The sequence below is a fragment of the Salvelinus fontinalis genome, chromosome 26, assembly GCF_029448725.1.
Source record: "Salvelinus fontinalis isolate EN_2023a chromosome 26, ASM2944872v1, whole genome shotgun sequence".
In the NCBI taxonomy this organism is placed as follows: Eukaryota; Metazoa; Chordata; class Actinopteri; order Salmoniformes; family Salmonidae; genus Salvelinus; species Salvelinus fontinalis.
In genome coordinates, this window is record NC_074690.1 from 38,717,559 (window position 1) to 38,733,387 (window position 15,829).

The 15,829-nt window shown below is 45.3% G+C and overlaps 1 protein-coding gene across 2 annotated transcripts in view; it reads left to right on the top strand.

The window, feature by feature from the left end:
* The window catches only part of LOC129824292 (ephrin type-A receptor 3-like), a 124,924-nt gene that overhangs the window by 81,361 nt on the left and 27,734 nt on the right, over window positions 1–15,829 (top strand). For both annotated transcript variants that reach the window (XM_055883834.1, XM_055883835.1), the window contains exons 11-13: window positions 9,510–9,577; window positions 10,634–10,759; window positions 14,152–14,337. In XM_055883834.1, coding sequence (XP_055739809.1) covers window positions 9,510–9,577; window positions 10,634–10,759; window positions 14,152–14,337 — 380 coding nt within the window. The remainder of the gene's footprint in view (window positions 1–9,509; window positions 9,578–10,633; window positions 10,760–14,151; window positions 14,338–15,829) is intronic.

Genomic DNA, 15,829 nt, shown 5'->3' on the forward strand with positions numbered 1-15,829 from the left:
GAAATAATAGTTGAATAATACAGCCTAAATAATTCATTTTAGTTCCTTCTTAGGCTCCCTGTCTGGCTCCTGACCTATTTATAGTGTTTATATGCTGTTTAAAATGACATGTAGCCTATTTGAAAGAATGAGCGCTTCTTACAGTCACCTTTTCATGGTGTTTCTTAAAAAACGCTTCATTCAAATATTTCAAAACCAAATGGTAGGTCCAGGTAGTCACAAAAATAGATGGGTGTTGGTTAAACTGTGATTTTAATGAATGGAGCGAATTTGGAGCTGCATTTTCTTCTGCTGTGCATCAAGGCAAAATGTGAGACCCAAATGCAGACCCAGGAGGCAGATGGTTGGAATCTTACAATGTTTATTAATCCGAAGGAGTAGGCAAGAGAATGGTCGTGGACAGGTGAAAGGTCAAAACCAGATCAGAGTCCAGGAGGTACAGAGTGGCAGACAGGCTCGTGGTCAAGGCAGGCAGAATGGTCAGGCAGGCGGGTACAGAGTGGCAGACAGGCTCGTGGTCAAGGCAGGCTGAATGGTCAGGCAGGCGGGTACAGAGTGGCAGACAGGCTTGTGGTCAAGGCAGGCAGAATGGTCAGGCAGGCGAGTACAGAGTGGCAGACAGGCTCGTGGTCAAGGCAGGCAGAATGGTCAGGCAGGCGAGTACAGAGTGGCAGACAGGCTCGTGGTCAAGGCAGGCAGAATGGTCAGGCAGGCGGGTACAGAGTGGCAGACAGGCTTGTGGTCAAGGCAGGCAGAATGGTCAGGCAGGCGAGTACAGAGTGGCAGACAGGCCTGTGGTCAAGGCAGGCAGAATGGTCAGGCAGGCAGGTACAGAGTGGCAGACAGGCTTGTGGTCAAGGCAGGCAGAATGGTCAGGCAGGCGAGTACAGAGTGGCAGACAGGCTCGTGGTCAAGGCAGGCAGAATGGTCAGGCAGGTGGGTACAGAGTGGCAGACAGGCTCGTGGTCAAGGCAGGCTGAATGGTCAGGCAGGCGGGTACAGAGTGGCAGACAGGTTCGTGGTCAAGGCAGGCAGAATGGTCAGGCAGGTGGGTACAGAGTCCAGAAACAGGCAAGGGTCAAAATCGGGAGGACTACAAAAAGGAGAAAGCAAAAAGCAGGAGAACGGGAAAAAAACACTTGTTGACTTGAAAACATACAAGACAAACTGGCACAGAGAGACAGGAAACACAGGGATAAATACACTGGGGAAAACAAGCGACTCCTGGAGGGGGTGGAGACAATAACGAGGACAGGTGAAACAGATCAGGGTGTGAGCAAGGAGCATTTTTTTAGCGGAGCGTTTGGAAAACACATACAGTAGCTACCTCAAATACCTTGTATCCACGTACATTGATCTGTATATAGCTTCATTCTTGTGCATTTTATTATTCTTCTGTTACTATTTTCTTTTCTTTTTTACTCTGCATCATTGGGAAGGGCTTGTGAGTAAGCATTTCACGCTGAAGTCTACACCCGTCGTATTCGGCGCATGTGACAAATAACCATTTTATTGAATCTGTCTCTTTCTCTCTTCTCTCCCTTTTCTATCACTAACATGGCTGTTTGACATATGAAACATTCTGACCCGTCCTTTCCTTTCTCTCTCTTCTCTCCCCTTTTCTCTTACTCCCCATCTCATCTCGTCTGGGACTCCACTTACTCTCGTGAATTAATGCAAAATGAAATGTTTCCCGGACACGTTTAATGAAACACAGACAGATTTATATTCCATAACTCTATTGCTAATCATTTCCCCTTCCTAATAATTACCTCTGGCAGAGTAAATCTTTTTCTAAAGCGGTCAGAAGAGCTTTTGGCTGGACGCCAGATGGAAGGAGGGAGAAGAAAGGAGGGAGAGGGGGAGAAGGGGTAAAAGATAAGGCCCGGGTGCCATTTGCTCTCTATTTTCTCTCGCTTGACATTTTAGTCATTTAGTATTCATCTTCAGATAGCTAGGTGAGACAACTACACATCACAATCGTAGTAAGTATATTTGACCCTCAACAAAGTAGTTATCTTCAAAGTCAGTGCTGGTAGGAAAAGACAGGTGCATTTTTCTCTCGCCCTCTATTTCCTGCCTCACTCGCTTCCTTTGTTTCAGACATTAGAATTACTGTGGCTCTCTGAACCTCAGGGTTCTATTATTGTAAAACTGCAGTCAAATGGATTCAATATTATAGAGTAGAAATACAATCTTTATCAGATGGTGTTTTGAAGCTTAGTTTGGGCATGAAATTGTGAGATTGAATTTGATCAATGTTTCTAATTCACCTTAATTACATTTGATCTAATAGCTTGATATTAAATGGGATACCTGTTTTTGTGAGTCATGATGAAACACAGCGGGACTTTAGTGGCTGTCTGTATGCATTTTTTTGGGGGTGTGCTGTCCTACTGGGCACAGACTGGTTGAATCAATGTTGTTTCCACGTCATTTCAAGGAAATTGACGTTGAATTGACGTTGAATTGACATTTTGCCCAGTGGGGTGTGTGTCTGCGTGTGTGTTATTCTCTGATTAACATTACCTTTAATCTGAAGAGCCACTCCCATTGATTAGAAGAGAATGAAGGGGGGATGGAGAGAGCGAGAGAGGAAGGGATAGGGAGAGAGAGAGAGAGAGAGACCCTGTTCTCAAGTCCATCCTATTAGCATTATGTCACACAGGCGATGTGATTAGAGATTGTCTGATCTCCTCTCGACACACTCTCTCATCCATGCTAATGATCACTGTGTGTGTGTGTGTGTGAGAGAGTGTGTGTGTGTACACTTGCATTTGTGTGTGTGCGCATGCATGAGGGCGTACCTTTATGTGCGTGTGTCTGTCAGAGGGATTAGCAGCCGAGGCAATAGAAGGCAATAGGCGGCGTCCCAGGCAGGGCAATATAAGGGCAGTGTCTTTGTCTGTGTCACAGGGGAGATTAGTGTAGTGAGTACAGGCTGGACCACCAGGGCACATAGCTCACCATGCACCTCCTGTGAAGAGAGACTATGATAAGAACACACAGATATGTGCCTGCCTGCCTGCCTGCCTGCCTGCCTGCCTGCCTGCCTGCCTGCCTGCCTGCCTGCCTGCCTGCCGGCTAACAAAGACACAGGACAGTCTGGAGTTTACATAGGAACAACGGAAAGATTTCTAAGGGATTTTGTGGAGGGTTTTGTATTTTCTCTTTCTCTTTATGTTGTAACCCTTCTTCCTTCCCACTCCTATGTTCCTTGGCCCTGGATTGTTATTGTCATGTGATACTTACGTTGCTTTATTGTCAGAGAAACCAAACCTCTTTTATATGTCTGTTTTTTTCAGTGTCAGCCACCGATAGTTTTGCTTGGCCTTTAGAGGGCAACTTTGACTGAAGCAAAGTGGCTACACTAGTCGTCTGGCTGTCGTCTTCTGTGAATAGTAAACTCATCACATCAGCTCACCTGGAACTGGGCTTGTTCTGTGTAGTCAGCTCTCTCTCTCTCTCTCTCTCACACACACACACACACACACACACACACACACACACACACACACACACACACACACACACACACACACACACACACACACACACACACACACACACACACACACACACACACACACACACACACACACACACACACAGAGACACAGACACAGACACAGACACAGACACAGACAACTACAGACACCTACAGACACCTACAGACACCTACAGACACCTACAGACACACACACACACACACACAGTGCATTCGGAAAGTATTCAGACCCCTTGACTTTTTCTACATTTTGTTACATTACAGCCTTATTCTAAAATTGATTAAATAAATAAAGAATCCTCATCAATCTACACACAATACCCCATAATGACAAAGCAAAAACAGGTTTTTAAACATTTTGCAATACCGAGTGGCGCTGCAGTCTAAGACACTGCATCTCAGTGCTTGAGGCTTCATTACAGACACCCTGGTTCGAATCCATGCTGCATTACAACCGGCCATGATTGGGCGGCGCACAATTGGCCTAGCGTCATCTGGGTTTGGCCGGTATAGGCCGTCATTGTAAATAAGAATTTGTTCTTAACTGACCTACCTAGTTAAATAAAAAATAAATATATATATATTTTTAACACAAGTATTCAGCCCCTTTGCTATGTGACTCAAAATTGAGCTCAGGTGCATCCTGTTTCCATAGATCATCCTTGAGATGTTTCTACAACTTCATTGGAGTCCACCTGAGGTAAATTCAATTGATTGGACATGATTTGGAAAAGCACACACCTGTCTATATAAGATCCCACAGTTGACAGTGCATGTCAGAGCAAAAACCAAAAACCAAGAGGTCGAAGGAATTGTTCGTAGAGCTCCAAGACAGGATTGTGTCGAGGCACAGATCTGGGGAAGGGTACCAAAACATTTCTACAGCATTGAAGGTCCCCAAGAACACAGTGGCCTCCATCATTCTTCAATGGAAGAAGCCAAACTGAGCAATCGACGGAGAAGGGCCTTGGTCAGGGAGTTGACCAAGAACGCAATGGTCACTCTGACAGAGCTCCCGAGTTCCTCTGTGGAGATGGGAGAACCTTCCAGAAGGACAGCTGCACTCCACCAATCAGGCCTTTATGGTAGAGTGGCCAGCCGGAAGCTGTGGGCATGTTTTTCGGCGACAGCGACTGGGAGACTAGTCAGGATCGAGGGAAAGATGAACGGAACAAAGTACAGAGAGATCCTTGATGACAACCTGCTCCAGAGTGCTCAGGACCTCAGACTGGGGCAAAGGTTCACCTTCCAACAGGACAACGTCCCTAAGCACACAGCCAAGACAACGCAGGAGTGGCTTCGGGACAAGTCTCTGAATGTCCTTGAGTGACCCAGCCAGAGCCCGATAGAACATCTCTGGAGAGACCTGAAAATAGCTGTGCAGCAATGCTCCCCATCCATTTGGGGAGAAACTCCCCAAATACAGGTGTGCCAAGCTTGTAGAGTCATACCTAAGACTCTAGATTGTAATCGCTGCCAAATTGCTTCAACAAAGTACTGAGTATAGGGTCTGAATACTTATGTAAATGTGATATTTCAGTTTTTTTTTCTCGAATACATGAGCAAAAATTTCTAATAACCTGTTTTTGCTTTGTCATCGTGGGGATTTGTGTATAGATTGATGAGGGGAAAAACCCATTTAATCCATTTTAGAGTAAGGCTGTAATGTAACAAAATGTGGAAAAAGTCAATGGGTCTGAATAAATTACGAATGCTCTGTATATACAGTACATGTACAATCTACAACTCTGGGCTACAATGGAGGGCAAGTGGATAAGTACAACGTCAGATGTGTGTGTGTGTGTGTGTATTGGCCCCCCTCCGTAGGTCTATTTCTTCCTCCCTGAGTATATCAATTTCTCCTTCTACGCTCTGAGGTCTTTGACTAATCTCATAAAAGCTTGCTTGTCATATAAAACACATTGAATGATACAGTTCCCGTTTACACTGCCTTTATTAGCTGTGGACGCAAGGCCAGTTAAGATACAGCCAAGGTTACAGGGAAAACACGCACAGCAACTTTATTTGACTTTGAGCTGTCTCTGCCGGATATGTGTTTGAACAGTGGATTGATCTCTGTGTGTCTCTGTGTTTTCCTTCGCTCTTAGTTTCAAGGATATTTCAGCATCCATATTTACACAAATCACTCTCTGCTTTTTAGAACTTTCCCTCTCTTGAAAGCTCTATAGATCAAGCCATTTCTTCCTGTGAAAGTTTCTGTCGTTTGATCTCTTCCTCTCTATTCTCTTCTCTCTCTCTTTCTCCCTCTCTCCTCCTGGCAGCCTTCCTAAAGACAGTCTTTCAGAGTGCTTCTCTCGCTCTCGTAGCGTTGAGCGCGATTTTCCCCAGTGTGTCGATCACACAGACAAGGGCACCTGAGTCAGCCATTAAAGCTACTGTCAAAGATGCTGTTGTAGATAGCCGTGGCCCTGCAGCTACTGTGGCCAGCTCGCCTTCTCCCTCTCCATCTCTCTGCCTTTCTCTCGCGTGTGCTCTTTGTCTTAAACTCTTTTATTCTCACACCCTTGGTGTCCCTCATTCTCTTTTGTTCTGTCTCTCTCTCTCTCGCCCTACCTCTCCCTCCCTTCTTCATCTGAATGCGTGTTAGTTAGTATGCAGTGTAGGACCCCCGTTGTGTATTCTGCCTCACATCCTGCCTGTCAGCAAAACCTCCATTCGCTTCCAGCCCTCCACTCAGACTACACAGATCTGAAGATAGGGCCCACGAAGACAGAGAGAGAGGGAGAGAGAGATGGTAGAGGGGGTGAAATAAAAGAGTAGACTAAGCGTGAGAGAGAGAGAGAGAGTTAGGGAAAGAGGAAAAGACAAAAATGAGTGGAGAGGCGGCCGAGAGAGAGAAGGATTACAGAGAGAGAGCGAGAGAGAGAGAGAGAGAGCGATGGGGAGGATAATATATGGATGGAGTTCCATGAAGGTGGAACCTCGCAAGCCGAATAACAAATGGGTCTCGAGTGACAGAGTATTATATTAAAAAGTAAATTGATATGCAAATGTGGAGCGTGTGGCTTTTGGAGGACAGGAATAGCCTGTTGTCCTCAGTGGACTGGAACAGAGGAAGGAGAGGAGGAGTGTGTGTACGTGTGTACATGTGTATGTGAATTATGTGTGTGTGTGTGTGTACATGTATATGTGTGTGCACCTGCAATGTATGTGTGTGTGTGTGTGTGTGTGTGTGTGTGAGAGAGCGAGAGCGAGAGAGAGAATGGTGTGTGAGAGAGAAAGTGAAGGGTGTGTGTGTGTGTGTGTGAGAGAGAGGGAGAGATTGGGAGGGAGAGAGAGAGAGAGATAACGGAGTATGTGGTTGTTAAATTGGATGGGAACGTACTGGAGCAATGGAGCCTCACTACCTATGGATGACAGATGGAACCAAGATACACAGATATGCAGTGTTTGTACTTATAAATATAAAGTGGTACTGTAGAACAGATGCATAAAGCCGGCCCATTTGAACAGACATTCAGCCAACCTAAGCTTCTGTCTAGCTCTTGGGTGGGTTTGTGTTGATCTCCAGACTATTCAGGTATTTTGAGTTTTTACACTACCTTCTGTTTACTCCGTTATAGTGAACATACCTTTATGTTTTGTTGCTGGGGGGGCACAAAATTCCTCTGGGACCCAACCAATGCTGTGTGTGTGTGTGTGTGTGTGTGTGTGTGTGTGTGTGTGTGTGTGTGTGTGTGTGTGTGTGTGTGTGTGTGTGTGTGTGTGTGTGTGTGTGTGTGTGTGTGTGTGTGTGTGTGTGTGTGTGTGTGTGTGTGTGATTTTAGAGATGTCTGTCAGCGGTAATGAATCATGACACTTCTAACTTGAGAGGCTAAATGAGGCACACTGTAATTACTATGGAAATGCGTGTGCCCCTCTTAGAGAACCCCATTTACACACACACACACACACACACACACACACACACACACACACACACACACACACACACACACACACACACACACACACACACACACACACACACACACACACACACACACACACACACACACACAGTGAAATGTAATCATTGCGCTTGGGTTGTTTGTGCCTTGCCTCAGGTGCACTGCAGTGTAGGTGGGTGTGTAGGGCGTGTGTGTGTATGTGTGTGTAGGTGTGTGTGTGTGTGTGTGTGTAAGGTGGTAAGGAATAGAGGGCTGTACCCTCATGGGAATTTTCCATTGCAGTTGGGGCAGAGGTGTGACCTAGTCTCCCCATTCCCCATATGCTCCAGACACTTGCCCCAAGCGGCTGGGGGGTGTGTGTGTGTGGTGTCTCCGTGGCGGTGTGTGTTGGGGGGTAATGATCACAGTACCCCCTCTGGCTTGTACCCAGCTGATAAACAGGTGGGACCCACCAACCCCCCCCCCCCCCCCCCCCCACACACACACACACACACACCCTCCCATACTCCCCTAACGCTTCCTAATTTTACCCCCCAGCCCCCCAACCTCGACCTAAGGGACCCCCCAGCCGAACACATGGCAGAGGGGTGTGTGTGTGTATTTTTCCCCGTAACCCTCTCTCCCCCAGGCCTCCCCTTCATCCCTCACTCCAGTCCCAGACAGAGACAGTATTCCCTAGAGGGTCCATTGTAGGCTGAGTTATTCCATCCGTTCAGCTGTGTAAAAACCAACATAGAGATTAGGCACCAAATGACTGTCATATTTACTGAGGCTAACAAGGCCCTCACTATCCCCTTCACCTCTCCTTCCTCTCCCCCTTTTGCCCTGTATCTCACTTGTCCATCATTCCTCTTTGCTGGCCAGAGATCTTCAGTTTTCTTTCTACTCCCTCCATCTCTTTACATCTAGTCGGTGACTAGATGTAAAAGTGGTTGATCACAGTTCTTGGAACTGATCCCAAACCAATTACAATCAGAATGGCTTTAAGATGTACTGGGCCCCTGATTAGGATTGAAGAGATGGACAGTTTTTTTCTCCCTCCAGAATGTCTTCCGTTCATAAGTCTTTGTAATGAGAAGCAATAGGAGAGGGGGAATGGAGAGAGGAGAAGAAGAGAAGGGGAAAGTTAGTTTGAAGGAAGAGAGGAGAGGAAATGAAAACATCGGAGAGGAGAGGAAAGGAGAAGGGAGGAGAGGAGACAGGAAATAAACCATTTATATGGCGTTTTAGTACCTGACGATGTGAAAATGGATTTCACTCTTTTATGTTTTGGGCTAAAACCTTCAAGCTGTATTTAAGCGAGCGTTAAATGTAATGGTGTTTTGTGTTAATTGGCTTGTTAAATGTGCTGTTTTCCTACTGAAGTTTTACAGAGCGGAGCGGAGGAAAGCTAACGTTAACCACTCCAACTGCTCCTTAACCTCTCGCAAACAGTGGTGCTTTTTAACCAGAGCTAGTTTAACACATCCTCACAGCTGGGCGGATCAATCGATTGGTGGTTGTTATTGATCCAGTGTGTGTGTGTGTGTGTGTGCGTGTGTGTGTGTGTGTGTGTGTGTGTGTGTGGTAGCCCATGGAGGTGTTGACAGAGGTAGTTAATGAGCAGAAAGGTTGACAGAAAAGTTGAAAGGGTGTATTGCACGGTAATGAATGGACCTATATGCACCTCTACTGAAAGGGGATGATTGAACACTGGAGGGTGCACACACACACACACAGACACACACTTACGAACACCCTCAGGCTACTACGCACACCAGAGAAAGGGACAGAGAGGGAAGCAGAGGAAGGGGGAGTGAGAGAGAAGGGGGGAGGAGAAAGAGAGTGAAGGACTACTGCTTTCACACCCCCAGGCTCCTGCATACAGAGACCAGAGAGAGAGTGGGAGGTGGGGACGTGGGGGGGGGGGGGTGGGGGAGGCTGTTTCTAGACTTTCAATATGCCCTCGGCTGTTCAATATATATCATGGGAGTTTCACAAACTGGAAATAAAAGTAAGCTCTCACACACACACACACACATGCGAGCAAACACACACACACACGCACTAACCTTGATGTCATTAACCTGTTGGTGTGGTTTGTTCCTCAGACACTGTGGATACATCAAAGCCAAACAGGACCCTGATGAAGAGAAGATGCATTTTCAACATGGACGAGGTACACACACACACACACACACACACACACACACACACACACACACACACACACACACACACACACACACACACACACACACACACACACACACACACACACACACACACACACACACACACACACACACACACACACACGACTATTCAGTAGATGTAGATGTTCATGTCCTTTGAAACCATTCGTAATGGGGTTGTTTATGATCTTGCGACTTGTTATGAAGAAGCGTTTTTGTGTTTTGTGAATGGCCCGGCGTGTTTACTGCGCCAAGCATCACACATGCACACAAAGGACACTCTTTTCGAAATGTCCCAGGTTATTTTCACATGTACATAAACAGAAAGTGATTCAGGCGATTGCAATTCATGATAGGCTCCTCTTTCACTGTCCGTGGGAAAAACAGGAGAAATATGCTTAACCTCTTTTCAGCTTTTCAGCTTAAACAATGAGACCATACAGAAGCAGGTGAGATTCTTATTGGGAATCACTCCCCGTCACGTCCGTAGGTCAGGTTGCTTCTCGGAAAGTGAATGTCTTGTATAAGTGAGCAGAATTGACATTCATTCTCTAGTGTTGCTGTAGGACGTATAACAAAACACGCGGGAGACGTGTTCCATCTGAGAGAGCAATGTTGTATATGTGATATTCAACTCTCAAGGATTCAGGAGCCATTTACATAACTTTAATTACGTTGGAGTCGAGCTCATTTCTATGGCGCACTGTCGTTCACTGCCTGCTTTCTGCAAGGAAGGTTATTGACGTCTCTCTGTTTCTCTCTTCCTCCCTTCTTCTTCGCCTCTCTCCTCCCTCCCCCTCTCTCCTCTCTCCCCCTCTCCCCCCTCTCCCCCCTCTCTCCTCTTTCCCTCCTCTCTACTCCCTCCCCCCTCTCTCGCTCTCTCTGTTTCTCTCCCCCATCTTTCCCCTCTCTCCTCTCCTCTCCTCCATCCCCCCTCTCTCGCTCTCTCTCTCTGTTTATCTCCCCCATCTTTCCCCTCCCCCCCCTCTCTCCTCTCTCCTCCTCTCTCCTCCCTCCCCCCTCTCTCGATCTCTCTCCAGTCAAACTTCCTGGCAGTAAGACCTATATTCATCCACACACTTATGAGGATCCTAACCAGGCAGTCAGAGACTTTGCCAAAGAGATTGATGCTTCCAGCATCCGCATAGAGAGAGTCATCGGAGCGGGTGAGTGATCCCTGGTTGCTGTTCAAAATACAAAAACATGACTATGCAAATGTAATAAAAGTGGCCCTTACATTGATGCCTGTGGAACCCCAGTGGTGCAGTCAAGAGAAATCTGATTGTTAATCAATTGTGCAGACACTTTGTATACAGTGTGTGTGTTGTAGGTGAGTGTGGGGAGGTGTGTAGTTATTTATATTGTGTGTGTGTGTTGTAGGTGAGTTTGGGGAGGTGTGTAGTTATTTATACTGTGTGTGTGTCTGTGTGTGTTGTAGGTGAGTTTGGGGAGGTGTGTAGTTATTTATACTGTGTGTGTGTGTTGTAGGTGAGTTTGGGGAGGTGTGTAGTTATTTATACTGTGTGTGTGTGTTGTAGGTGAGTTTGGGGAGGTGTGTAGTTATTTATACTGTGTGTGTGTGTGTTGTAGGTGAGTTTGGGGAGATGTGTAGTTATTTATACTGTGTGTGTTGTAGGTAAGTGTGGGGAGATGTGTAGTTATTTATACTGTGTGTGTGTGTTGTAGGTAAGTTTGGGGAGGTGTGTAGTTATTTATACTGTGTGTGTGTCTGTGTGTGTTGTAGGTGAGTTTAGGGAGGTGTGTAGTTATTTATACTGTGTGTGTTGTAGGTAAGTTTGGGGAGATGTGTAGTTATTTATACTGTGTGTGTGTGTTGTAGGTGAGTTTGGGGAGGTGTGTAGTTATTTATACTGTGTGTGTGTGTTGTAGGTGAGTTTGGGGAGGTGTGTAGTTATTTATACTGTGTGTGTGTGTGTTGTAGGTGAGTTTGGGGAGATGTGTAGTTATTTATACTGTGTGTGTGTGTGTTGTAGGTAAGTTTGGGGAGGTGTGTAGTTATTTATACTGTGTGTGTGTCTGTGTGTGTTGTAGGTGAGTTTAGGGAGGTGTGTAGTTATTTATACTGTGTGTGTTGTAGGTAAGTTTGGGGAGATGTGTAGTTATTTATACTGTGTGTGTGTGTGTTGTAGGTAAGTTTGGGGAGGTGTGTAGTTATTTATACTGTGTGTGTGTCTGTGTGTGTTGTAGGTGAGTTTGGGGAGGTGTGTAGTTATTTATACTGTGTGTGTTGTAGGTAAGTTTGGGGAGATGTGTAGTTATTTATACTGTGTGTGTGTGTTGTAGGTGAGTTTAGGGAGGTGTGTAGTTATTTATACTGTGTGTGTTGTAGGTAAGTTTGGGGAGATGTGTAGTTATTTATACTGTGTGTGTGTGTTGTAGGTGAGTTTAGGGAGGTGTGTAGTTATTTATACTGTGTGTGTTGTAGGTAAGTTTGGGGAGATGTGTAGTTATTTATATTGTGTGTGTGTGTTGTAGGTAAGTTTGGGGAGGTGTGTAGTTATTTATACTGTGTGTGTTGTAGGTGAGTTTGGGGAGGTGTGTAGTTATTTATACTGTGTGTGTGTGTTGTAGGTAAGTTTGGGGAGGTGTGTAGTTATTTATACTGTGTGTGTGTGTTGTAGGTGAGTTTGGGGAGGTGTGTAGTTATTTATACTGTGTGTGTTGTAGGTAAGTTTGGGGAGGTGTGTAGTTATTTATACTGTGTATGTGTGTGTTGTAGGTAAGTTTGGGGAGGTGTGTAGTTATTTATACTGTGTGTGTGTGTTGTAGGTGAGTTTGGGGAGGTGTGTAGTTATTTATACTGTGTGTGTGTGTTGTAGGTGAGTTTGGGGAGGTGTGTAGTTATTTATACTGTGTGTGTGTGTGTTGTAGGTGAGTTTGGGGAGGTGTGTAGTTATTTATACTGTGTGTGTGTGTGTTGTAGGTGAGTTTGGGGAGGTGTGTAGTTATTTATACTGTGTGTGTGTGTGTTGTAGGTAAGTTTGGGGAGGTGTGTAGTTATTTATACTGTGTGTGTGTGTGTGTGTGTGTGTGTGTGTCTGTGTGTGTTGTAGGTGAGTTTGGGGAGGTGTGTAGTTATTTATACTGTGTGTGTGTGTGTTGTAGGTAAGTTTGGGGAGGTGTGTAGTTATTTATACTGTGTGTGTGTCTGTGTGTGTTGTAGGTGAGTTTGGGGAGGTGTGTAGTTATTTATACTGTGTGTGTTGTAGGTAAGTTTGGGGAGGTGTGTAGTTATTTATACTGTGTGTGTGTGTCTGTGTGTGTTGTAGGTGAGTGTGGGGAGGTGTGTAGTTATTTATACTGTGTGTGTGTGTCTGTGTGTGTTGTAGGTGAGTGTGGGGAGGTGTGTAGTTATTTATACTGTGTGTGTGTGTCTGTGTGTGTTGTAGGTGAGTGTGGGGAGGTGTGTAGTTATTTATACTGTGTGTGTGTGTGTGTGTGTGTGTGTGTGTCTGTGTGTGTTGTAGGTGAGTGTGGGGACGTGTGTAGTTATTTATACTGTGTGTGTGTGTGTTGTAGGTAAGTTTGGGGAGGTGTGTAGTTATTTATACTGTGTGTGTGTCTGTGTGTGTTGTAGGTGAGTTTGGGGAGGTGTGTAGTTATTTATACTGTGTGTGTTGTAGGTAAGTTTGGGGAGGTGTGTAGTTATTTATACTGTGTGTGTGTCTGTGTGTGTTGTAGGTGAGTTTGGGGAGGTGTGTAGTTATTTATACTGTGTGTGTTGTAGGTGAGTTTGGGGAGGTGTGTAGTTATTTATACTGTGTGTGTGTGTTGTAGGTGAGTTTGGGGAGGTGTGTAGTTATTTATACTGTGTGTGTGTGTGTTGTAGGTAAGTTTGGGGAGGTGTGTAGTTATTTATACTGTGTGTGTGTGTTGTAGGTGAGTTTGGGGAGGTGTGTAGTTATTTATACTGTGTGTGTGTGTTGTAGGTGAGTTTGGGGAGGTGTGTAGTTATTTATACTGTGTGTGTGTGTGTTGTAGGTAAGTTTGGGGAGGTGTGTAGTTATTTATACTGTGTGTGTGTCTGTGTGTGTTGTAGGTGAGTTTGGGGAGGTGTGTAGTTATTTATACTGTGTGTGTGTGTCTGTGTGTGTTGTAGGTGAGTGTGGGGAGGTGTGTAGTTATTTATACTGTGTGTGTGTGTCTGTGTGTGTTGTAGGTGAGTGTGGGGAGGTGTGTAGTTATTTATACTGTGTGTGTGTGTGTGTGTCTGTGTGTGTTGTAGGTGAGTGTGGGGACGTGTGTAGTTATTTATACTGTGTGTGTGTGTGTGTGTGTGTGTGTGTGTGTGTGTGTGTGTGTGTGTGTGTGTGTGTGTGTCTGTGTGTGTTGTAGGTGAGTGTGGGGAGGTGCGTAGTTATTTATACTGTGTGTGTTGTAGGTAAGTTTGGGGAAGTGTGTAGTTATTTATACTGTGTGTGTTGTAGGTGAGTTTGGGGAAGTGTGTAGTTATTTATACTGTCTGTGTGTGTTGTAGGTGAGTTTGGGGAGATGTGTAGTTATTTATACTGTGTGTGTGTGTCTGTGTGTGTTGTAGGTGAGTTTGGGGAGGTGTGTAGTGGCCGTCTGCGTCTCCAGGGAAAGAGGGAGATCTACGTGGCCATAAAGAGTCTGAAGGCAGGATACTCTGACAAACAGAGGCGGGACTTCCTCTCTGAGGCCAGCATCATGGGACAGTTCGACCACCCAAACATCATCAGACTGGAGGGCGTGGTCACACGATGTGAGTGATTGACGGCTACTTTAACAAATCCGAGCAGAGATTCTCCATCGCCATATATATTTCACCTATTCCATCCCTTCAGATCTGCAAACCGTGTGGTTAATGTTTGTTTTGGATCATGAATTGTGTGCGAATATGTTTGTGTGTCACGTACCTGTGTGTGAGAGAGACAGCAGAGCGGTTCTGTTCATGAGAATCAGACTCGACCCTGGATCAGATAAAGGCTCCAGTTACCATGGCAGCCCGTGTTTTTGACGTGTCTGTTTGTGAGTGTGTATACGTGTGTAGAAGGGGCACGTGTTTACTTGTGCTTGTTATTACATTAGCGAGAGTGTGTTTGGATGTGACAGGTGATACAGAAATACAGAGACAGGGTTGAACAAGCCTCATAACAGATCCCTATCTCTCTCTCTCTCTCTCTCTCTCTCTCTCTCTCTCTCTCTCCATTAGAGCACATCAGTTTCATTATTACTTTCTTCCATTCGTTTTTGTTTGTTTCTAATTTCTCATCATTTTCTCTCCATCTTCCGAAGACATACAGTACAAACACATTAGGCGGCATATGAAGAACACCAGCTCGCTTGTTGTCAAATCGTGCACTATCATTTCCAAACACTTAGCTCAGCACAGTATTTATTTTACCATGCATCGGTTACGTAAGAGTGTATGTTGTATCTGCACTGACATGCTGAGCCTGTAGTACCTTATAGTACCCTAGAAATATACATGAATGTCACCGGATAGAAATGCCTGTCTGCTATTACAAGCTGATGGTAACTTGGCCTCGCACAATGTTGCTCTAGATTTCTAATGGAGAGAAACAGAAAGAGGGAATCAAAGCTAGAGACAGTCAGACCAGCAGATAGAGAGACAGAAAGATAAACGTTAATCCCCCCCCCCCCATCACCCCGGCGTCATAGTCAGTATTCAAAAACAGCCCCACCACACGCCACTGTTCAGTGGCACCTAGGTCACGCAACAAAAGAACAAATGCATATGCATGACCCACATCATGAATATTAATATTTCACAGAGTTAATTGGATGTGTTTTTTAGCTTCATGAATATTCAGCAACGTGCATATCAATGCTGAAATTCCCTCTGAATTTCTTATTAATTTGTATTTCCTCTTTTCTTTGCACTCTCTCCTCTCTCTCGCTCTCTCTCCCCCTCTCTCGCTCCTCTCTCTCTCTCGCTCTCTCTCGGTCTCATATGGTAATATGAGATGGTAATTTTGACCTTTGCTTGGCTGGGTTGGAGCGGTTTGTAGAACTATTAGCAGAGTAAATCAGATTTGCTTTTCATTTCCACAGGCACATGTTGGTAATTGCTGCTCTTTCCTCTCAGAAGTAACATTTTAATGCATTGTGAAACATAAGCTGAGCACACACACACACACACTCACTCACTAAGCACACACCTGTGCACACACACACACACACACAGAGAAATATACACATACCCACGATGGAAATACCAAAGTTCATTTGAC